The following is a 24,880-nucleotide window of genomic DNA, read 5'->3' as shown; positions in this document are numbered from 1 at the left end:
GAGAGAAATCATTGGCAACACCGTAAATGATCATGTTTTCATCAAGAGTTATTGGCTCGGAGTTTTTGAAATTCCACCAATTAGTAAAATGAGACCAAAAGCTCTTAACTTTTGAACAGGAAGCAAAAAGATGAACTAGTGTTTGTCTTTCAGAGCATAGGTGACATTTATCGGTTTCTTTAAGTGCGTCTCTAAAAAGTGTTGAGTTTGTTGGCAGAATGTGATGTATAATTTTAAATGCAAAGATGGCAAGTGGAGAGGTACCTGTAACACATCACAAGCCCACCGCCTTAGGCCGTTATCGATTGTGCTAGCACTATTTTTAGCATAATTTAAATGAACGAGCATAATTTTTGCACTTTTTTTAAAGTAGCACTGGTAGCATAATTGGCATTATTTTCATTTTGTACATCGCAAAAGGGTAAGCCTAGAGCCATGCGGCACATACTGCCGGAGCTTTAATAACCCGGTTTCTGTAGCATTGAGCGGCTAGGAATATTTCTACTCCCCCCTGAATGGGATGCTAGTCCATCGCAGGGTATCCCCCCAGCATTATGTCGCCGGTACCCATTTATACACCTGGGCCCAGTTGCTCAAAGGGTGGATAACGCTATCCAGCGGATAAATCGTAATCCAGTGGATAGCATAGTTTGTTTTGCCAACACTTATCCGCTGGATAGTGATTTATCCAGTGGATAGCGCTATCCACCCTTTGAACAACCGGGGCCTGGATGAAGAGGGACAGTATGAGAGTAAAGTGTCTTGCCCAAGAACACAACACAGTTACCCCGGCCGGCGCTCGAACTCAAACCGCTCGATCCGGAGTCCGGCGCACTAACCATTAGGTAGCCTGCAGAACAGGCGGTTTATTTTTTTGCGGGCTTATTGCGAGCGGGAGCGCGAAGCGCGAGTTAGGCCGCCGCGCCTCCCACAAAAAGGACTTAATATATCGAATAATCCTCACCCCACCATAAAAAGAAAACAAAGAAAATTTCTGATTTAAAAACTACAGTTTGAACTTTGTAAACGTACCATGCTGAGCCGGACAGTCCTGAAGTGTACATGGCGCAATCCAACACACCCATGTCCTTCAGAGCGCAAAATACACCGCTGAGAGAAACCATAGCACGAAATCCGCCGCCAGAACCAAGAACTGCGACCGAAGGCACCTAATTAAAATCAAGTCGATAAAAGTAAGTTAAAGGACGTCGACCCTTTTCTGCAAAACTGTTTCGCGCATTGTTAGTGCCGCTTGAACGTTTTCCACGCATTAATTGAGAGGTCAATTAATCGACTGAAAATGGTTTCCTTCTGAAAACTTTGAGATCGCTTGTTATTGAGATCACTTCGTGTGTATATACTAAAACAATTATTCTTTAAAATCTCGGTGAATAGTGGCAGAATACTAACCTCGCCCTGTCGCAGCTGGCTAAAAATATTATTGACCGCAGTCTACATTTTCCCATCTACACCGGCATCTACAGACATGTTCAGCAGTTAAATTTGCCGCGAGAAAGTTACCAACAGAAGTATACAAAACATTGGCAGCGACATTTGATTGTTTCACGGACTATCTTTATTTACCTCATCAAGAGTCTTTGGTCCTCGTTCTCCAAGAAGCTTCTTCATGGCTTCAAACACCACAGTTTTTCTCTTTTGGCGAAAGTTGTTTTCTTCGTCACATAGATCCATGCTGTACCTCATGTCGGAGGGTGCAGAGCTGAGAAGAAAATAAACTGTCGGGTTTCAATTTTATACTAAGGCTGAGATAAATTCAGGATTTCTGGAATTTGCCAAAAACGGCGCGTATTCATTTACAAGAAATTCTAATTTTTAAATCTGTTTAGTTTACAAGTACTCTGTTAAAAAAACGTGGCTCACTGACACTGCATTGCCATAGGGGTGAAAAATATTGTTTGCAGGGCCTGGAAAGACAAAATAAATTGTTTGCAAACACGATATGTATAACAAAAAATAGTAAGAATTTCGAAAAAAAAAATGTTTGCAGAGGTGCATAAACTAAAAAAAAAAAAAAGTTTGTAGAGGAAAATTTTTCATCCCCCCCCCTCCAAGAAAATAATGGTCCGTCCCTAAGTGCTCTTCGAAAATCCTATGAAGGTGCTGTTATTAACTGAAAATCCACTAATAGTGGCCTGGCCTGGCTAAAATATACTGTACTTCTCGTACAAATTGTTAGAAAATGGTGTGGCTACGGACTAGTAGGAAAGACGTGGCCCAAATTTGAAAAAGTCGGACTGACGTTTCCACGTTTGACAGTTTTACTTGGAAGAAAATTTCTTAAAAACCATTGATCAAGGTTTACTGATTCAGATCTTGGAGAACGAATTTCTGCCTTCTTTTTTTGTTCAAAGGTTTTTTCTGTTGATCAGTGAGAGCACCCTTATAATTCTAGCATAGTTCACACAAAAACTGATTTTACCTTGTTTCAACTTTAAACTCTACGTCAACTTCTGAAGTCTAAAAATGAAAAAAAAGTAACAATTATCTCAGAGATTGATACTCTCGTCCCTCAGAGTTGTGTTACACGTGTAGCGTGACGGAGAAGGCAAAAATCACACATTACCTGGCGGAACACGAAGGTTTTTTGGTAAACTTTCTTAAGTTCCAAACCACTGAGGTCAAATGTCTTGGTTTCAACCAAATCATCCTTGAGCGTGTCCGACTCCATCAGAGTAATTTCTGGAAAAAATAAACTCATATGAGAAACAACAACAACAACAACATAGTATTTTATATGAATTTTAGTATTTTTAATATAATGAATTTTAGAATTTTAATGAATTTAATATTTTATCATCCTATTGTAATTTTAAATATTTTTATTACTTGTAAGAGCATTAAGATTTTCATCTAATGCGCGAGAAATTATTATTATTATTATTAGTATTATTATCATTATTATTATTATTATTATTATTATTATTATTATTATTATTATTATTATTATTATCTCTTACCAAGAGCCTTCGCTCCTCATGGTCGAAAAACTAGTATCTTGATTCCAAATGGTTAGGATATTACAAAACTGAGCAAGCTGGGACGGGACGGGATCTGTCTGTGAGGACAGGTTCAGAACATCACGGGATGGTCCCGCGGGAAACCCTATAGATTTACAGATTTTCATTGCTAAAGTCGTACTGCCTAAGGCGAAAGATCTTGAGAGAAAACTTATTTGTTTGTATGAAATCACGAAAAACAAACAGGCCAAACCCGTGATGCGTAGAAAGTGGGCGCACAAACAAGAGGAAGGACCGTCTTTAATCAAATAAAATTAGTTTCTGTTTAATTTGAAAGGAAGTCAGAAACTAAAACCGTTTTCGTTCAGTCCAATGCATTATATTTGGAGCGGTTCTCACTCGAGTGTCGAAAAAAATTCGCGTTTGCCTTGGTTTTGCATTACTATGCTTAGTCATTGGGCGTTTTAAAAAACTCGCGCCACTATCTCGACCGATCAGAAGAAAAACCAAAGCCAATCGTGACTCGCCTGCTTACGTTTTCCCGCTCTTCGTACCGGCCGCATCAGTGCATTTACTTCGAGTTATGATTGTTTCAATGCGTTGTCTGTGTTTTGTGTAATTGGCTAGAGTGATTAAATGCTTTGGTTCTGCTTTTACGACGCTCGATTGAAAACCGCTCTAGGAACAAAATTCATGGTAAGCTCACCTAAATTGTTTTTCACGTTTGGGTCAAGATAAAACTGGAACACTTCTCCCCAGGTGGGGTTAGCAGTGTTGTTTTGTACTTTCGTTTTTCTCCTGCCATTTGGTGCTGTTTTGATGAACAACTTCACATATGGATCTGGCGTGTCCACTAAAAAACAGAATAACAGTACTTATGAATTATTATGAGTGAGATAAAGCTTAAAAAAATAAATAAAATAAATATGTGTTTATAGTGGTCATGCACTAAGCTTCATATATCAACGAGATAGCTAGTTTACAGGCATGCCACTGAAACAGAGGAAACAAATAATTTAATAAATGAACATAACAAGGTTAAAAATCCCAATTGGCAGGAGGCAGACCAGTTGGCTATATACAAAGCGTGGTCGAGGATTTGAACTTGGGACAACCGAGAAACAAATCCAGCTAGTGGCAAGGGCAGGCCTCGAACCGGTGACCTCCGGATTACAACACCAGCGCCCTAAACCACTCGGCCACGCTTGCATCCAAAAAAAAAAAAGCTTCACATTTGTTTTTCCTGCGAATGGCCAAAACCAACTTTGCCATTTGCAAGCATCTCTGTCCCCCCACCCTTTTGGGTGTTCCCCGGGCATTAAAATATACTTACACCAATCAGCCCACGAACCAAGGGTGATGTTTCGACCACGCAGCACTTTAATGTCGAGCAACAGACACGGGCGATACGAGGCCTGGAATCAACAAAAGAAAAATTGATCTCTAAAAAAACCGATCTATTTATTAGAGATGTTTCGCATAAGACCACTCCATATGCTAATCAACTACTATTAGTGGATTTAGTAGAATTCCCCAGGAGACCAGTTTTGATTGCAAAGGAACATACACAAGCCGTTGTTTTTGTTCAAGACAATCATTTTCTTGTCAATTAAAATGAAAGCGCTCTATTTTGCGCAGAAATGCGACGGGCAAAAAAGAAAAGCAACTTCAACAACTAACGGTTGGGCCGTGACTCACTGACTTTGATAAACATTTCTTGCAACCCGTGATTATGTATGCACTCATGTTTGGTACGTGTTACCTCACACAAAATCATCTTTATTTCCTAATTCTTTGTCATATTCCCACTGGAATCATGGTTAACTTTTAATGAAAGATACTTTTTTTTTACGCTTTTTAAAGTTTACTTAACTTCACTTTTGCGGGAACTCGGTTTAAATAGAGTCTGAATAGCACAACGTGCCTCTGCAACGACTTGTACAACGACTGACCGAAACCACCTAAGGATCAGGTTGTTTTTTTTTTATAACGACAATTAAACATTTTGCACAACAAAGTTCTGTACAAAGGAAAGGCTAGTCTCCTGGGTATTTCTGCTAAATCCACTAATGGTGGATCATTAGCATATGGAGTAGGCTTATGCGAAACATCTCTATTACAACAAATAAAGGCACGGTTTTCAGTGTCTCTTTAGTCTAAAAAAGGTACGCTTTTATAAACTACAAGAACAATATATCATCGGACATAATTTAAACGCACAAAAAATTAGGAAAAGGTTTTGAGAGCCAGGCACCACAACCTCTCTAAAAGCCCTGCGAAGAATGTGCATGTGCTCGCCTCAGAAAATAATTGTATACCGTTGCACAGTGGAATAACCAGTGTTTTTCCTTTGATAAGTGTATTATTGTTTGGTCTTTTGTATCGGCTCTTGTGTTCTGGAAAACGAGGAGAGAAACCGCCCTCGGATTTTCGTTGAAATTAGCTTGTTTTACGTTTAGCGGCAAACGTTCATGTGCCTCCATTCATTGCTTCTCAGTCTCTTTATCCACTGATCCAAGAAGAAAATAAAAAGGCTAACCTCCACATGATGCGAAAGAACAAAAGAAAACTGCTTTTGCTCTCAGTTTGCATAACTGGGGTTCGACGCACTTCGTGTTCGGCGTCGAGTTATTGCATTTGACCATGGCCTGATTATTAACATACTCAGAATGTTACAAACTTGCTGATGTGTAATACTTAAGTGTTATTAATTTGTTTCCTAGCCTGAATTACAGACATCCCTCTGTGGTCGCCTACTTTCCAGAAGGGACGTCTGAATCCCTTCTTGGAAGTAGGCGACCACAGAGGGATGTCTGAAGTTCAGGCTATTGGTTTCCTACTTGTATCTAGTTTAAACTTCGGATCATCCATCGTTTAATTTGTGCTTAATCGAACGGGAATTTTGCGAGTATCTACTGACTGTTCACGACTGATGAATGGATTTTTACCAAGTTAAAAAAACTTTCTTACGGCTTACCTGCGTTTGCGCCATTTTTAATCTCACCTACACGCAAAAATGCCGACTTTCAAGACTGATTTAACAGCTTTATAAGTCTTAAAACAGAAGGGCAGGCTCACAAAGGATTTTATGAATTGTTACATCATTGTTGGTTTGCCGCCAATCCCGAGAGACGTGGCAGCTAGGCAACAGAAACTAATCAAATTTTTTTTACATACATTGAGGGTAATGTGACAGAACGTTTTTCGGTAAAAAGGTAGATTTTGAAACAACACAATTTTCTGTTATCGTAAAGCTAGTGTATAGGTGTTCTACACCTGCTCTTAGAACAAAGTCTTCGAATAAAAAATGAGCTCCAGGTTTTAAGGGCGTGAAAAGTAATATTCTTAGATTTATAAAATTCTAACTTGGCTCCGAGGCTTGGAGGAATAAAACAAAAGAAATCACGTCGAGGTCCAGGAATGAATAAATCATTTCTTTTGTTTTATTCCCCCAAGCCTCGGAGCCAAGTTAGAATATTAATATATCGGAATTGGCCTATTCTCATAGCGCGTAAATGAAAACAAACGGAAATACGAAATTTATACAGAACCGATCAAAAGGGAGTGAATGCTCGGGATCTTGCATCCGTTGCCAAGTTTACAATTAATGTAATTATGATAAACTGTAGGAACACTATCTGTAACCTTGGTACACTATCTGTAACCTCGCCCCTCACGACAAATTTTCTAGCCTAAGGGCCTGTTTATATGGAGGAGAGTTGTCCCTGGTAGGACGGCTACCCTCTCCCCCGAGCTATCTTTTGCCAAGCGTTTAAATGAAAAAGTTGTCCCTGTTGACCGAGCCAAAACTTGGCCCTCTCGGTTCAAAAGACTGGCGAGAGTTGTTTTGAAACATCTATTATGTCTGCCTTTTTTTAAATAAGGAACGCTGAAACATCGACCACGACCATTTTTTGGACAAATTTACCGCCGACTTCGATTTCAATGTATCTGCAATTTTGTTTTGGTCGACTGCAGCGTTTGCGCATGCTCTGTATGTGTCAACTTGTCCCTGGTAGGCGAGGTGAAAATAACCAAACTGTTTATATGGAAAAAAGTTGGCTCGCTCCCCAGGGTCACCCTACCTTCAAAGCGAGTGACCCTCCACCCAGGGTCACCCTGCCCCCCGAGCCAACTTTGCAATTTCTCATATAAACAGTTCGCAGCTATTTATAAAGAAACGTATGAAAAGCTCTCTCGCCCGGGGTGGCTCGGTATGGAGGGTAACCCTCCTACCAGGGACAACTCTCCTCCATATAAACAGGCCCTAAGTTTATTCAAATATTTTCTGCGCGCCTCTTATTTTACTTTACTGGACACTACCTATGATATTGGCATGCCCTGCACCTGGTTCCTCTTCTGTAACTGTCCTTGCCACCGATCTTAATTTTTGTGACTAATTTTATCTGCATCTTGTTTTATAACTATAAGTAATTTATTAGATTTTTTTACTATATTTTTAACTATAAGTAATTAATTAGATTTATGGTATATATATTTATATATATATATATATTTTTAAATTTAAGATTTTTATCGCCATTATTTTTAGTATTTAGGGTTGCGCCTCGCATGGGTAACTTATTCCCGTTCGCGCAATTCCTTTTTGGTCCTTTTTTTTTATTGTAAAATTTTTTAAGACCAATAAAGTTGATAGATTTGAATTGTTGACTGAATAGTTCTATTGAGCTTGGTTGGTTTGTTGTCCCGTTCCGATACATTCATTCATTATTTTGTGTTGTTATTTTCTTTTTCTAATCGAGCTCCTTCCGGCGGCGCAATTACGCGATCGAAGACGAATAAAACCCAAATTCACAGTTGTAATAAAATCGATGAAAAAAACATCATTCATCATGGTGGAACAAAAGAATTTGTTTACATACTTGTTACTACAGTTATCAAAATTAGTTTAAAGAATCCATTTTGTGTGGGTATTGTGTTGCCAAGGTTATAATATTCGTAAACAATTAAGCTCAAGGAGGTTAAATAGCCGTTTTCGGTTACTATCTTTATTACGTTGGGTTTTTGTTTTTTTGAATTACATCAAAGATGACAAAATATGAATTGGCACAGATTGCAAGTTTTGTAGTTTTGCTTTCTTTCCCTCGTCGGTTTCGGTAAGATATTGTACTTAGGTATTTGGTTTTGTGGATTGCATTTGAATCACACACACATCTGTACAGACTCGCAGTTGAGCATCTACCGGCGAAAACGATAAATTCAATTCGAAATTTCAACAACACAGAAGCCGGTTACAACAAACCCTTTTAAAGTTGATCTCAAACGAGGCGATTTTTAATTCGTGTTACACGAGGCAACTTTTAACGAAACGTTAAAAATTCATATAACGATGACGTAACGTATGTTTTTGAAAACAGTTCAAAAACCTGCGACATGTTGTTACAGCAAAATGATGCGCTAAAAATTGTTCAGCACGTCATGTTACACGATACGCTGTTAACGCAGCAATCGTCGTTAAAAATCGTCTCGTGCAACATCACCGCAAAATAAGACAATAATTCTGACATAATTCTGAAACTCGAACGATAGCACTGTGCCTACAGTATAATGACCAAATATTTTCCCGGCATAATGCAGCTAAGCCTACGGCAGGCCCTGCAAAAAACTCAAAATTGAAACACGCATAAAAAGTTTTACACTGGCTGTACCCTCAAAAATTTCAATAAGATTTACAGTACTCCATAGATCTTATTTTTCGGGAAACTGGAAAATGAAAGTGAACTGTCTCAAGCACGACTTAACTTTTCATTTTACATTTTTAACTAAAAAACTTCGGTTTTCCTGATGAAAAATGAAATTTTCGGAGTTGAAATGTCACATTTTTAACCAACAAATGTAAAAATTCCATTTTCAAATTTGATTTTTTAGTTTTCAATGCTCCCAGTCTTCCGTAGCGATTTGCTAAGGAGCTAAGGAGTTGCCAGAGTTGCGTAGCTTCGCAGAGATCCGTACAACTGCAATTGCCAGGGTCTCTCCCCGAGAGAGAGACCCTGGGAACGAGGTTGAGATCCGTACAGTTTGACTGATTGTCTGTTGCTTGATTATAATTTTCTCGCGCAAAGTAACAACCAGAGGCGCTACAAGGAAATCTGTAGATACGTCATCAAGACGAAATGTTCTTCCTCGGGGAAAGTAATTTCAAATTCATTTGGCATAAATCCTGCACGTTTAATAAATCGTTTCTAGTTTTAATTTTTTCTCGGGATTTTAAAATGGAAAACTAGAAAGTTTCCTATTTCGTCAACTCGAATTTCGCTCACTTAGCTCACCAATGAATAAGGCTCAAAGAAATTCAGGAAAGTGTTTTTATGTAACTTGCGCCGGATGAAAGTCGGAATGTGCACTACGCGCGGTTATTATATGATGTATAAGCAGCATCGTTATCCTGTTATCATTATACCATCATTATCATTACGAATAACTTGCCGCGATTGTTCATTTGGTGAAAGGAACAATATCAGTGTTGTTGACTTTGTACCGAGAAATAACAGACACTAATAAGTTATGCCGCACCGGCGTGTCAAAACAAAGCTTTTTAAACAAACTGAATGAATGATAACAGCCATGATTTATTTTCGCACTTCAATGAGCTTTAGTTGCCTTATTATTTTTTCGTAGCAACATGAAATTCCAACATGATATAAAGAATCAAGGAGTTTGCCCCAAAGGGCCAACACACACCTACGCAGATTTAATCTTCATGTTCTTTTTGCAATATGTTATTATCATTTTGTATCAGTAACTCGTGTTTGCAATTTGGGATTCATTAGGTTTTAAGCTACATATTAAGGTTAAAAAGGTGAACCAGTATTCTTTGGTTATGAGTGATCTTGCGTCTAAAAGAACCGGTCTAAGCGTCTGGTCGAGTTTATTCTGATAACACATTTTGTTCATTAAAATATGCATAGATTCTCCAGACAGAACTGACCACAAATAATAATCTTAGCTTCTAAACGAAACACAAGTTCGACCAAAACACAGAAACGGGGGCCATAAAAGTTAAAACTATAAATCCTTCTTTATATTCGACACAAGCACTACAAGATACCAAGTTTCGGAACATTCGGCCGCGTGTAGTGTATGTAAACAGATGAAGGACAAAATATTTCGACATGAATGTAAACTTTGCATCCAGGATTTTCTAGTTCCAATCAAGGCATAATCTTCCAAAGTAACTTGGTTACACTCACCTGAGCGTTGTACATGATTCAGGGCTAATGAAAACTTTCTCTGAGAATTCCGGCAGCGGCTTATGGATAACTCTATCTGCTGCCTCTCGAAACTCAAGAAGCTCCCAGACAGTGTAACAAAGTATTTAACAGTGTTTATTCAATAGGCCATTTCCGAGTAACCGTTTGCCTCTGTTTTAAAACGAGTCTATACGTGCGAAACCATTCAAATGGAAATGTGTTTGATTTGCATAAAAATGGACCTGTGGGTGAAACTCATTTTCATATGAATGGTTTCGCACTTAGACTCGCTTTGAAACAGAGGCAAAGGATAACTCGAAAATGGTCTAATGAGCCATTTCCGAGTTACCCTTTGCCTCTGTTTCAAAACGAGTCTACGTGCGAAACCATTTAAATGAAAATGAGTTTATAAATGCTATTTATAAGGCTAAAAAGGTTAAAAGTTATAAAATTAAAATATTGAAACCAAACGTTTTCGGCTGTTTGCCATCATCAGGGTATTCAATATTTTAATTTTATAATTTTTAACCTTTTTAGCCTTGTAAATAGCATATATTTTATCAAGCGAACATTATGGACATCGAAAATGAGTTTGATTTGCATAAAAATGGACCTGTAGGTGAAACTCATTTTCATTTGAATAGTTTCGCACGTAGACTCGTTTTGAAACAGAGGGAAAGGGTAACTCGGAAATGGCCTATTAACGTTAGTGTAACAAGAGGATTGCATAGGAAAATCAGTAAAGCAAGTCATTTCTGAGGTGAATTATTTAAAATACACAAAGAACTCGTTCGTGAACAACCAGCCCCGAAATACCATAACTAGGATCGAATGACGAATTTTGAATTGAAGACTGGTGCTCAACGGCTAGGTTTGGATTAGTTGTTGTGTGGCTCTAAAGGATCTGGGTCGAACGTTTTGGCGGGAACGGTGCTGCTAACTCGGTCCAGGTCTTATCATGACCATCTGAAGACAGCGTAAACGAAACGCAAACTTTAACAGACAAAGTAGTTGCTCCATATCAAAAGGAACTCTGACAGGTTTCTAACATGCGGTAGAACACTTAAATAATGACCTATAAGGAGAATGAAGATTTGAAGAAAAGAAAATACGATCCGTAGAGTACATTACATAGATTCAAGAAATTGAGCGTCCTCGTGAAGTTTCCAGAGTAAAAAAACATCGGCTTTTCTCTTTGACCACATGATCATGCAACTGTTTGCGTTGTACCTGTAGTTTTCGCCATCAGACTTACATTAGGAAAATTTGAGATTCGACGAACAGACTACGGCTTCGCGTTTTTCTCGGAGCGGTGAGTCATAGACGAGTTGTTGTGTGCACTGATAACTTCAATAGTTGCTAAAATGCCAATAGTGGCAGCAAAACAACTTGACGTGGTTGTAAGGTTGCAATCATTTTAAAGGCTTATTCCTTACAAAATCGTCTTCTAAAATAATTTAAGAGGAAAAAAAAATATTAGAACACTTAAATGCTATCCGTCCGCTTTTTAAGCGATGGCGTGACATCGCTTTTATGCCATCGCACGATCGGTTCGTTTTGTCTGTTTGGCCCGATCGAACAGAAATCAAGTTTAACTTAACAAGAAATCGCCGCGTAAAACACAAAAGCAAAATACTTCTGTGCAGTTAGAATGGAAAACTACAATGTATGAACGAAAGAGACTTATTATATATGATGGAATCTATTAGATTGAGTAGACAGAAATTTCTAATTCTTAAAATACAAAGGGCCGTTGTGAGCAAGAGACCGTTTGACCTTAAAAGCTTGCTCGCGCGTATCGTATGTCGTTTATCCGTGATATCACACTGCAGTATAACGCAATCCTTGTTGAGACAACATAGGGAAATCTAAATAAATAATAAAAATATAAAATAAAGTATTACTGTTGTTCAATTGAGCAAATCTACGAAGAAAATGTATTATTTGCATCCTTGGTCTGTGAATTCATAACTTCATTTATTTGAATTCCATCAGATCCTCGGACTATACTATCTATTTATACAATCACTAACATTGCTTCTTATGTTAAAAAAATGTAAGATGCAGTTGGATAACAGTCTTTTCGACACACAAGGTGTCAGCTACTATTATTTACTTTAAGTTTTCCTCAAAATTTATGTAAGACCCCTCGTGAAACGCCATCGCTTCTGCATGCATCGCGTGCCAGTTATTTTATATTGATAGGCTAAAACAAGGTAAAACCTTGGCAGACTTGGTCCAATATACAAAGAAAATATCGGACCGGCCATGACGCATTGTGAATGACGACTGTTTTTTTAAATTTCAAACTGATACTTTCAAAAGTAAGTTATACATCGATCAATTCAACGCAATAAAGTTTTCTTTTCAGTTTGATTTCCACAAAGAGTGGTTTTTTCTCTGCTAAAAAGTGAGGTTTTTTTTGCCTTGGAAGGGGGCTGTGTTTGCTTTGTGCTACTTATTTGGTTTATGTTTGCTCGTTGTATTTTTCACGGTTCAATTAATGTTTGTATAATGTACTCCCAAACATGCCCAGAGAGGTTCTGGAACGAAGAAGAATATAATTATAATATAGATAGAAATGACAACAAATAACAACAAGAACACAACTCGTTTTGCTTACATTAAGACTTTTCCAACTTGACTGTGATAGGGTAATATATTCAAATGATAGCAATATTTCATTTCGTACAAATGACCAAATCTATTAGGCAATATTGAATTTAAATCTATTACACACCTGTTTTGAAAGAGAAGTGCTTTTAAAATCGTGAATTGGTTAGCGTGCCTGTTAATCGGCTCACTCAAGTTTGGATAGCTTGAGAACGGATGCGTAAGAGTTGCCCGAGGCGTAGCCGAAAGCAACTCCAGCTTCTGGCCACTCACGCGATATTTTTTCTCGAATGAGTACTTATCTATTCAAATGATCAAGCAAATAAATGCATCTGTCGAACTGCCTTTTTTCGACTTTTTTTGCTTGTTTACAAGCAAAAAAAAGTAGAATAGCGTTTACCTGGGCTAAAATCTGAACCGGAAGGGATTGCATTCTTGTTAACTCTCAAGGGACTGTTTTAATTTCTCAAGGGAATACTTTCCGCTGTGGGTGATCAAAGCGCGTGACTTGTAAAGTGTCACTCTATAGCTGTGCTTCAGCACTTCCGTTCTTGTAGAAAAAACGTGACTTGTCGAATTTACAAACATTATATAAGAATAAAAAACGTGAGTAGCCCAAATCTTACGTCACATAACCAATTAAGAATGTAAGGGGTTCAGCGCTCGAAGGCTGCGAAGTTTAAAACGATTAAGAACGCAATTTTTACTAGTACAAGTCTTTAGGCGCTAATATTAATTTAACCTAAAATCACATAGCGAAAACAAAGACCGCTTGGACATGTCCAAGCTATTTAAAACTACCACTACGTCAGACCCATGTCACGCGATCTCTCGCTTGTAGCTATAAATAATCATTCTGAATACTCTGCGCTCTGTTTGTGTGAAATATTTATTGTTGTGTTACTCAAGCGTTTGGCTCGGAGCGAGTACAAGTCGTACAATTTACCCGGAACGTGTTAAATATTGCAAAACAACGACTTATTTTCTGGATATCCCAATTTTTGTCTTGAGTTTACGGTATTTTGAGAATCGAAACGTTATCGAAACGTAAGTTGCAAGCTCAGCAAGAATGTGTCAAAGCACGGGATACACGTCATCGCGCCAGGGGAATTACCAAAAGCTTGTCGGAAGACGTTAAACGGAGAAACACAATGGGATAGCCTTTATAGTCTACTCTTTATTTTGGCGTGATTTGGCTTTCTTTTAAATGAACTGGTCTGGGTTATTTTATTGAACATTCGGAACAAAATAAATATTTGCATGCTAAGCAGGCATTTTTCCGGCTAGGCATGTGGTTTTAAAAAGCAAAAGATGACGTGGTAAAGGAAATTCATGTCACGTTCACTCCGTGACTAACGCAAACACGACTTGTGTGTTTCTCAAGTGACTGCTTTTCTAAAGATTTTACTGTGCGGCGCCGTGCCTTTAATTTAGCCAAAGCACTGAAAGAGGTCAGGAGGTCAAACATTACCCGCACGAACACACTAAAACGTTGCTAATAGTTAACCAAAAGGAACTCATTTCGTGACAATTGATTATTTCTGCTGAGTTGCACAATTTAGAATTGCAACATCATCTAGCAAAGCGCACTATTACTAAAAATAGATTTCACCACAGTGAGTCGTGAGTCGGACAACAATTTTAGTTTTGGCAAAGGCTTTGTATGGAGGAGACGCATTCTTGACAAGAAAAAAAGGGCGAGAAAGGCACAATTTGAGGCCGAGATTCTCGAAAGGCTCGAAAAATGATAGATTTCAAACATTTTTGCTTTAGTAAGTGAAAAACAGATTGAAGGTATCCAAAAAATGGCCCAAAATTGAATTTATTAGTCGAAGATCCGGTAATGACACCTTGATTTCCACTGCAAAATTATTCAGGCTGCCGAGAAATTTAAGCGGCGGTAGCGAATTACTATCGAATAGATCGAATTATATAATTGCGAAGGATAGCACTTCACCCCTGGCACTTGTATGTTTGCTTCATTTAGGCACCGGAAAGATCGTCGGTTGCAAGAAGTTCAGAATTCTTCCCGAATTTGACGGCACTGATCGCCGGCCATCCGATCTGTTTCGACACATGATAGATAGAGGGCGAAAATATTATGCTATTCAAACGCCTTTCTAATGGAATTGACGGCGGGTTTGATTTAAATAAAGCTATTATTTATCCCCATTACTATTACAGACTGCAGCTACAGCTGCCAAGCTCGAACAGTGTATATTAAATAGTATTTGCCGCGACAATTGTGTAACGAAATTGACCTCTTTAAATATTCGGGTCAGGCCCCGGGGGGGGGGGGTACTCCCTATAATGGCCTATACGGGGAGGCTCCGCCCGAAAGGGGTACCTTTTTAAGGCTCCAGGTATATAAAAGGGTAGGGATTTCACAAATTTAGGTATATGAAAGGGTATGGAAATCTGCGATAATGATATTTTTAAAAGCCGTTACATTAAATATTTCGAGCAGACGCAACTTTTGGCTGTATCGTCTTAATTTATTAAGCGCTACATAAAAATGACAAGAAAACTTTCCGTCTTTGGTAAATGTGATGTAGTGTAGGTATATGAAAGGGGTGCCTTTTTGCAATAAAAGGTATACAAAAGGGGTACCTTTTCTATCAAAATAGTATATAAAAGGGTAAGGGGTTGGATCTCCGGGCGGAGCCTCCCCGTACAAAACTTTTTCGAGTACCCCCCCCCCCCCCGGGGGTCAGGCAAGGGGACCGATCGGACACGCGTTTCTTTGTGTAATTTTGTGGTGGCATAAATCTGAGGTTAGCTCTGTTGTGTTGCAAAATGTGCCACTAAGAACAGTGTAAACGCTTTGCATTTCTCATAAAAATAAATGTTTTCTTTCAGCAAATCCCGGCAGCAAATCGGGCTGCCGGGATTTGCTGAATTTGATTTTCAATAACTGAGAGTAAAACATTTTACACATTTATTGAATAATCGCTCTGTTTGACAAACCTTTTGTTTCAAACCACGGTTTGAGCTTTCTACGTTGCACAGGTAAGGCTTTCCGAAGTCCGAGCCAATCTGTTGCTCTTACAGAGCAGTTTGTTTGTCCGAATTTTGACTCACACCGGGGGTCAAATTCTGTGACGTCATTAGTGCGCTTCGCTAATTGCAACATCATTAAATGCGTTAAGTGATATTTATAAGTGTTTTTGTAGCTTTCGAATAACAAAATGTTTTGTGAAACATTTGAGAAGAAAAATAAGCGATAGGAAAATAGAACGACGTTTCGATGACGCCATGTCATCATTATCAAGTTAAAATTATAATACGGAGTTCAGGCTTATATAGTGATCTAGGGTGTGATAATATATTAGCATATTAAGATTTTAAATAACAGTTTAGCACGCACAGAATCTGATTGCGTGTTAAATTTCGGCTTTATGTTTCTAATAAAGAGCATTTCGTAAATTAAACAGTCCAACTTCGTGCGGCATTTCTTTAAAACAGAAAACTGGTCTTGTACATTGTAGACTTGCAGCTGGTGGTCTTCTTTTAAGTGTCGGTTTTGTAGCCTGTTGTGAAATTACTTCCGGTGGAAGCAGTAAACGTTAAACGTTTCTTCCGTTCAGAAGTTAATGCATCGCCATTAGAAAAATAAACAGCAACTGTTTTGCTGGAAATGTAGTCGTTAGAAATGGGATGTGTAGCCGTAAGGTAAAGAATAACGAGGAGAAGCGGCTTTTGGTAATATCCAAACGAAAATTTAACTCTCAATGTGGGGTTAAGATTGCCTGACGAGACAAAAGGTAACTCTGTCGTGCGTAACCTAACCTGCGATCAGGCGTTATTTTTCTGTATTAAGCCGAGTAGAAATCTTTCTAACTCGAAAGGAAACAACTATTTCGATTAAACATGTTAAAGGCAAACGTCAAAGTTTACCTTTTTAACCAAGCCAAAGTATATGAGTCGCAAAGCACCCAGCCGTCGCGACTGACAAGTACAGCATTTACTCCGCGAAAATAAAAAAAATGCTTGAACTGAAAGACGTTTGAATTCTTCCATGATATGTTCGAACAACAATGCCCAGGATAAACCTTCTACTCATACTAACTTCATGCAAAAAAAGTCGATATCTCGAAGAGATCTTTTTCCTCCTCTGTTTAACTTTTTATTTGCAAAATAATCTTTAATATCAAATTACATTCCATATTATCATAACTCGTTCCACAATTATGACTTTAGAATTTACAAATCAATTTTTTGCATAATTGTGATCTAAACTCCCTAAAGAATTGTGAAAGCTCTAATTGGTAAATTCGCTTGAGTTTCGTTGCTTTTTAGACTTTTTAGGTGAAAAGTAGGACCAGACTTCATAATCAATGAAGAAAACTATTAAAAAGAGCCAATAAACGCAAAATATCACCGATACGCTTTGTTAGTCGGTATAAGCGTTAGAGCCAGCTGGGAACAAATAAAGCAAAATAAATAAACAGTCGACAGGATGTTTTAACTAAATTGTTGAACTTCATGCACTGTGTTCGATGATGAGCAAAACGCTGAGACTGAATTCGGTCGAACACTCAGAATCGCACGTTTGTGCGACACTTGAAATATTAAAATAAGCGCAACTCACCTGGGTGTTTGTTTGCATGGCTCAAGCCCAAGGGTTAAAGCCGTCCAACGAAAATTATGGTGTTTCTTGAACTCACTTGCTGAAAATCCGTACGGCGTCTGAGATACAATGCGGTCTGTACTCTGTGAAATACAGAAATTCAACTTCTCCAAATGGGGCTTGTATGACGTCATAAGCAGTACAAAGACTTTCTAGTGCCGCCGGATGTCAGGTACATCGTTAATTAGTTATTTTAAAATGATATTGGCAATGCTTGATATGATTTTATATCTTTAACATAAACTGATAGATTTCAGTAAGAGTTCGGGTTGGTATAAATGACCATAAATGTCTCTTGTCCGAATTTACAATTTCTGGCATGGTCCGGATGTCGCTCACATTTCGTCTACAGACGGACGTGAGTCACGCGACTTAACACAGAGAAAAGGAACTTCTCGTCCAAATGATGGGGGTGAGTAACTTATGTGCAGAGCAGAAGTTTCCTATACCTTTGCCATGGTAACCAGTGATGTCAAGAAAATAACCACAATTCGTTTACCAATGCTTGGGCATTCTTTTTTGATACCACTATTGTAGCAGCAACTGATGTGAGTGATGTCAGCCTCCAAAGAACACGGAGCAGGAGTTTCCCCGGGTGTCTACAAAACGAAGACCGACGATCAAAGACCGAAAAACGAAGACTTGGTTACTTTCACATCTTTCAAACCGGCTAAAGGCAGTTAACCTGGCTAAAGCGCTTTGTCATTTGCCAACGGACGCTAAATCATTCAGGGTCTTCAGTTTTGTAGAAAATGCTGGGTAAAAAAGGTTTTAATAGGATAGGGCTATCACCAGTTGAGGTATAGGAAAAGGTGGGGGGAAATGTTATATATTTAGGTATCTGAAAAGCTCCTTTCAAAAAACAACATACCAAAGGAAATGAATATAATCATTTGGCATAAACCCTGCACGTCTGAAAAATTCGCTTCTAGTTTTTTTCCTCGGGATCAGTTTAAAATCGAAAACTAGAATATGTTGTTATATTTGTACCGAGAAATTACAGACACTAATAACAGACTCGGGGGTGGAAGAGGAATTATTGGAAGTGACTTATTCATTATTCCTTCACATTTTTCACGACTTATTCATTATTCATTTTCAGACGTTTCTTGTTATTCATTATTCCCTATTGCCTAAAAAAAGTAAACCTTTCTTTTGTATGGGATGGGGGTGGAATGTGATCGATAGTGCCTGAAAAATGCGTTTGCCCTCCTTCGTTATCAGATATTTTTACCCTGTCCCCCTTCGTAAATCCTAATTTTTTTTATATGACCCCACTCCCCCCAAAATAATGACAACGTATCAAGCTAAATTTCGAATATCAGACAAAATTGCAGTTTAAAGTGATAACAAAAATACTGTAGTGTATTGATGTGACGTGATTGTCACTGTGTCGATAACTGTGTGTCAGCTTTAATTGTTTGCAACCAGATAGTTAGTGGGATGGAGTTGATGCTGCCTGATACATAAAAAAGTAGGGGGGGTCCGGGGGCATACTCCCGCGGGAAATTTTTCATTTTTTGAACCCCAGAAACGCTATTTTAGGCATTCTGGTAGAAGTGTTGCACTATTTTAGATGCCCATCATACAATTAATTATCTTGAGTGTCCCACCCTCTCTTTGGCCTGAAGATTATTCCTTTACTGGAAATGACTTATTCATTATTCCAAGCATTGACCCAAAAATATTGCCTGTTTTAGCCTCATTATTCCTCTTCCACCCCCGAAACAGACACTAGTAAGTTATGCCGCACCGGCGTGTCAAAACATTACAAATATGTAGAAAAGCTTTTTTAACAAACTTGATGATCGATATCAGCCATGATTTATTTTCGGACTTCAATGAGCTTTATTTGCCTTATTGTGTTTTTGTAGCAACATGAAATTCCAACATGATATAAAGAATTGAGGAGTTTGCCCCAAAGGGTCAACACTCAACACACACCTACACAGTTTTAATGTACATGTTCTTTTCGCAATATGTTATTATCATTTTATATCAGTACTTCGTGTTTGGGATTCATTAAGTTTTAATATACAGATTAAGGTTAAAAAGGTGAACCAGCATTGTTTGGTTGTGAGTGATCTTGCCCGGGGGGGGGGGGGGGGAACTCCCACATGAAACGGACGGGGTTGCTCGTCGGAAATCTTAAAAAGAACCCCTAAAGGAGACCAATCTGGGTGTGGCTCAAGCTTTTCTTGACCCCTAAAACATACCAAAAAACTAAGAATAGAATTTATATTTGTATATTTCTTCGTGTGTAACCCTAAACGAGACCATTATGGCTAAAAATATTGGCGTTTTGGGCGTTTTGCCCGGAACACCCTAAGCGAGACCAAAAATCCGAAATTTACACCCCTAAGCGAGACGACGAGCATCCCCGTCACTTTCATATGCGAGTCCCCCCCCCCCCCCCCCCGGGTGATCTTGCGTCTAAGCGTCTGATGGAGTTTATTCTGACAACACATTTTGCACATTAGAATATGCACAGATTCTCCGACCGTACTGACCACAAATACTAATTATCTAAATTAAACGAAACACAAGTTCGACCAGAACACAAATTGGGCCATAAAAGTTGAAACTATAATCCTCGTGTTAACATTCCGCATATAATGTATGTAAACAGTATTTGATGATGGATAAAATATTTTGATATGAATCTTAACTAATTTGCATACAGGATTTTCTAGTTCCAAAGCAAGGAATAATCTTTCCAAATTAACTTGGCTACACTCACCTGAGCATTGTGTTCCTTATACATGATTCAGGGCCAATGAAAACTTTCTCTGAGAATTCCGGCAGCGGCTTATGGATTCACCCTATCTGCTGCCTCTCGAAACAAGCTCCCAGAGGCTTGTTGCCTCCGTTTCAAAATGAGGCTCGGCGTTTTCTTATGGCTGCACCAGGCCTCATTTGAAACAGAGATCGAGTTGACACTAGCAGTTACTAGCCTAGAATTACACCTCCCCTATCCGGGTTCAGACTTACAGACTCACTCATACCCCCTCGCGAGCAATCATCAAATGTCAGTTCGACCCTGGGAACGAGGTTGACAAGAGGATTCAACTACACAGTAAAATCAGTAAGGCAAGTCATTTCTGAGGTGAATTATTTAAAATAGACATAGAACTCGTTCGTGAATAACCAGCCCCGAAATAACATACATGAGCTAGGAGTCGAGCTAGGATCGAATGACGAATTTTAGATTGAAGACTGGTGTAAAACGGCTAGGTTTGGATTAGCTGTTGTGTGGCTCTAAAGGATCTGGGTCGAACGTTTTGGCGCGAACGGTGCTGCTAACTCGGTCCGGGTCTTATCATGACCATCTGAAGACCGCTGAAAGGAACAAAAAAGGAACTCTGACAATCAATCCCGAGATCTAAAATGAGAATGAAGATCTGAAGAAAAGAAAATACGATCCGTAGTGTACATTACATAAATTAAGACTCAAGAAATTGAGCGTGCGCACAACAACTAGTCCATGACTCACCGAGAAAAGCGCAAAGCCGTCGTCCGTTCGTCGAAACTTAAATTTTCCTAATGTAAGTCTGATGGCGAAAACTACAGGTACAACGCAAACAGTTGCATGATCTATGTGGTCAAAGAGGAGAGCCGATTTTTTTTACTCTGGAAACTTCACGAAGTCTGATATCTTCAACAGTTGCTGCGATGCTAATTGTGGTAACAAAACAACTTGACGTCGACTTAGTTGTAATGTTTGCAATCATTTAAAAGGCTTATTCTTTACAAAACCTTTTTTTGAAACGATTAAAGAGAACAAAAACTATTAGAACGCTTAAATGTTGTCTGCTTTTTTATATTTATAAGCTAAAACAAGGTTAAAACCTGGTCCAATATTAACCGGAAAATATCGGACCGGCAATAACGCATTGTGAATGACTCTTTTTTAATTTCAAAATACGTTCAAAAATAATTTATATATCAATTCAATTCAATTAAGCTTCCTCTTTTCAGTTTAATCTCACCTAAACAGTGTTTTTTTTTCTACTAAAAAGTGATTTTTTTGCCTTGGAAGAGGACTCTGTTTGCTTTGTGCTACTTATTTGGTTTATGTTTGCTCGTTGTCTATTTCACGCGCCCAGAGGGGTTCTTGAACGAAGTAAAATATAATATATATATAAGAACGACAAAAAACAACAAAAAGAAAACGACTCGTTTTGCTTACATTAAGACTTTTCCAGCTCGTGATATGGTAATATATTAAAATGATAGCAATATTTCATTTCGTACAACTGACCAATTACACCTGTTTTGAAAGAGAAGTGCAACCGTAACACGATTTTTAATGAATTGGTTAGCGTGCCTGTTAATGCTCACTCAAGTTTGGATAGCTTGAGAACGGATGCGTAAGAGTTGCCCGAGGCGGAGCCGAAAACACTTCTAGCTTCTCGACTCAGTGGAGTTAAAAAATCCATACTGACGATAGAAAAATTAGGAAGACTTTCACTATAAATTTCCGTTTACGAAATTTACAAGGACTTTCTCGCTTAGAGTCAACGAAAAAGATCTCTTCCCTGCTTTATAATTGGTGCGCGGGCGTACACCATCGAGTTTTGGATGCATGTAATCTTGGAATTTAACTTATTGTTTACGTTTAATAAGCAATTATTGGATGAGGTTGAGCATGATATCGTGAATTATCAAAACCGAGGTCTGTGTTATCTGCCGAAGCCGAAGGCTGAGGCAGATAACACAGACCTCGGTTTTGATAATTCACGGTATCATGCGAAAACCGAATTCAATAATTGTTTTATTATACGTTTTCAAACAATTTGCCATCACTTTTTCTAGCGCCGGCTTAAAGCGGTTTTATCTTGTGGTTCCTCCAGGTTCTTCTCCCTCAAAAAATCATTCAGAATTTTTACACTTGTTTTTGCTGTTCTCTTGGTGTTTTTAGAATCTTTATTCTCGATCAAAACTTTCAATTCCTCTTCGGAAACGGAGGCAAATCGCTCAGCCATATTTTCAAAAGTTTGACAGCACTACACGGACGAGGGGCTTGGAAACTAGGCGGACTTTGAACTCGACATGATAACCCAATATGAGGGTACCAAAGGGGGGTTCGTGATCCCGTTTCACGCACAAGTTTTAACCAAATTCACGTGTCACGTATACTTGAAACAGCAAAATTCACGGATCACGTTTCTTTTCTAACTATTTTTCACGCGTCACGGTCTAATTTTTGCCCTATTTTCACGCGTCACGGACTAATTTTTGCCCTTTTCACGTGTCACGCATAAACCCTTTGCCCCCCTCCAATATCTGCTGCAGATATTGGGTTATCATGTCAAGTTCACATGCTACTGTATATTGACTGAATGCTCTCGACCAATCACATGTTTCAAAGTAATTTTAATGTATAATAATGATATTTGTTGTTTATGTTTGGTGTTTGGGTTTAAACAAATTTTCTCTCTTTTCACACTCTGTGGGTACAATCATTACATGTCGTCTTGCTTTTGTGCGAAAGTGCAACGCTCCACTGAAACGGTTTGAAACGTGCCTGATCGATTTAGCGTGGGATCTGTTTTGTTGTGTATTTTACTATTAATATCAACTGGCCACTCACGCGATATTTTTTCTCGAATGAGTACTTATCTATTCAAATGATCAAGCAAATAAATGCATCTGTCGAACTGCCTTTTTCCTCCTCTGTTTAACTTTTTATTTGCAAAATAATCTTTAATATCAAATTACATTCCATATAATCAAAACTCGTTCCACAATTATGACTTTAGAATTTACATATCATTTTTTTGCATAATTGTGATCTAAACTCCCTAAAGAATTGTGAAAGCTCTAATTGGTAAATTCGCTTGAGTTTCGTTGCTTTTTAGACTTTTTAGGTGAAAAGTAGGACCAGACTTCATAATCAATGAAGAAAACTATTAAAAAGAGCCAATAAACGCAAAATATCACCGATACGCTTTGTTAGTCGGTATAAGCGACAGAGCCAGCTGGGAACAAATAAAGCAAAATAAATAAACAGTCGACAGGATGTTTTAACTAAATTGTTGAACTTCATGCACTGTGTTCGATGATGAGCAAAACGCTGAGACTGAATTCGGTCGAACACTCAGAATCGCACGTTTGTGCGACACTTGAAATATTAAAATAAGCGCAACTCACCTGGGTGTTTGTTTGCATGGCTCAAGACCAAGGGTTAAAGCCGTCCAACGAAAATTATGGTGTTTCTTGAACTCACTTGCTGCGGATCCGAATGGCGTCTGAGATACAATGCGGTCTGTACTCTGTGAAATGCAGAAATTCAACTTCTTCCAAACGGGGCTTGAATGACGTCATAAGCAGTACAAAGATTTGCGCAGAGCAGAAATTTCCTATACTGTTGCCATGGTAACCAGTGATGTCAAGAAAATAACCGCAATTCGTATACCAATGCTTGGGCATTCTTTTTTCATACCACTATTGTAGCAGCAACTGATGTCAGCCTCCAAAGTACACGGAGCAGGAGTTTCACAATTCTGACTTTACAATTTTTAATTTTTTTGCATAATTGTGATCTAAACTACCTTAAGGACTGTGAAAGCTATAATTAGTAAATTCGCTTGTGTTTTGTTGCTTTTTAGACTTAGTTTAGGTGAAAAATGGTACTAGACTTCATTATCAATGAAAAAATGTTTTAAAAAGAGCCAATAAACTCAAAATATTACCGATACGCTCTGTTAGTCTGTATAAGCGGCAGAGCCAGCTGGGAACAATTAAAACAAAATAAATATACAGTCGACAGGATGTTTTAAATAAATTGTTGAACTTCATGCACTGTACTCAAAGATGAGCAAAAAAAAGAATGAAACGCCTTTACGCTTAGGGCCTCTTGATATGAGAGCCGAGATGAGTTTCGTCCCGGGATGAAAAAAATTCATTTTACATGAGCGTGTTCATCCCAGGATAAGTCATCCCTGCCGAGTTGAATTCATCTCGCCCGTGCTTACATAACATTACATTTCATCCCGGGAAGGACTGTTTACATGAGGTTTTTCGTCACGTTTCATCCCGGAATGACATTTCATCCCGGTGTTTCATCCCGGGATAAAAATCGTCCCGGGATGAACTCATACCGGGACGAAATCATGTATCATCATGTAACCAGCAACAAGAAAATGACCAGACACCGAGATAAATTCATCCCGGGACGAAAACTCTCATGTAAAGAGGCCCTCAGAATCGCACGTTTGCGCGACGCTTGAAATAAATACATGTAAGCGCAACTCACCTGCAAGTGGGTATTTGTTTGCATGGCCCAAGACCAAGGGTTAAAGTCGTCCAACGAAAATTATGATGTATCTGGAACTACCTTGCTGCAGATCCGAGTGACGTCTGAGATACAATACGGTCTGTACTCTGTGAAATGCATAGCCTGCGAACAGGCTTTCTGGAAAACGCGCTTCGCACCTCGTCGCCGG

The 24,880-nt window shown here is 38.6% G+C and overlaps 1 protein-coding gene across 3 annotated transcripts in view; it reads right to left on the bottom strand.

Annotated features, from left to right (window-relative positions):
* The window catches only part of LOC144658882 (cytosolic phospholipase A2-like), a 31,921-nt gene extending 8,222 nt beyond the window's left edge, over positions 1 to 23,699 (bottom strand). The window contains exons 1-7 of one of the 3 annotated variants that reach the window (XM_078519371.1): positions 23,586 to 23,699; positions 4,312 to 4,393; positions 3,685 to 3,831; positions 2,585 to 2,700; positions 2,441 to 2,478; positions 1,585 to 1,720; positions 1,033 to 1,169 (exon numbers count right to left, since the gene is read on the bottom strand). In XM_078519371.1, the coding sequence (XP_078375497.1) occupies positions 1,033 to 1,169; positions 1,585 to 1,720; positions 2,441 to 2,478; positions 2,585 to 2,700; positions 3,685 to 3,831; positions 4,312 to 4,393; positions 23,586 to 23,603 (674 nt within the window). In that variant the 5' untranslated portion in view covers positions 23,604 to 23,699. Of the gene's footprint in view, positions 1 to 1,032; positions 1,170 to 1,584; positions 1,721 to 2,440; positions 2,479 to 2,584; positions 2,701 to 3,684; positions 3,832 to 4,311; positions 4,394 to 10,189; positions 10,516 to 17,393; positions 17,574 to 23,585 lie in introns of those variants that run through there. The other 2 variants (XM_078519370.1, XM_078519372.1) reach the window with 2 other exon arrangements.
* Positions 23,700 to 24,880: the final 1,181 nt, after the last annotated feature.

The sequence above is a fragment of the Oculina patagonica genome, chromosome 6 (genome assembly GCF_052425735.1).
Source record: "Oculina patagonica isolate OP01 chromosome 6, crgOcupat, whole genome shotgun sequence".
Lineage (NCBI taxonomy): Eukaryota > Metazoa > Cnidaria > Anthozoa > Scleractinia > Oculinidae > Oculina > Oculina patagonica.
This window is presented reverse-complemented; position numbering and strand designations above follow the sequence as displayed.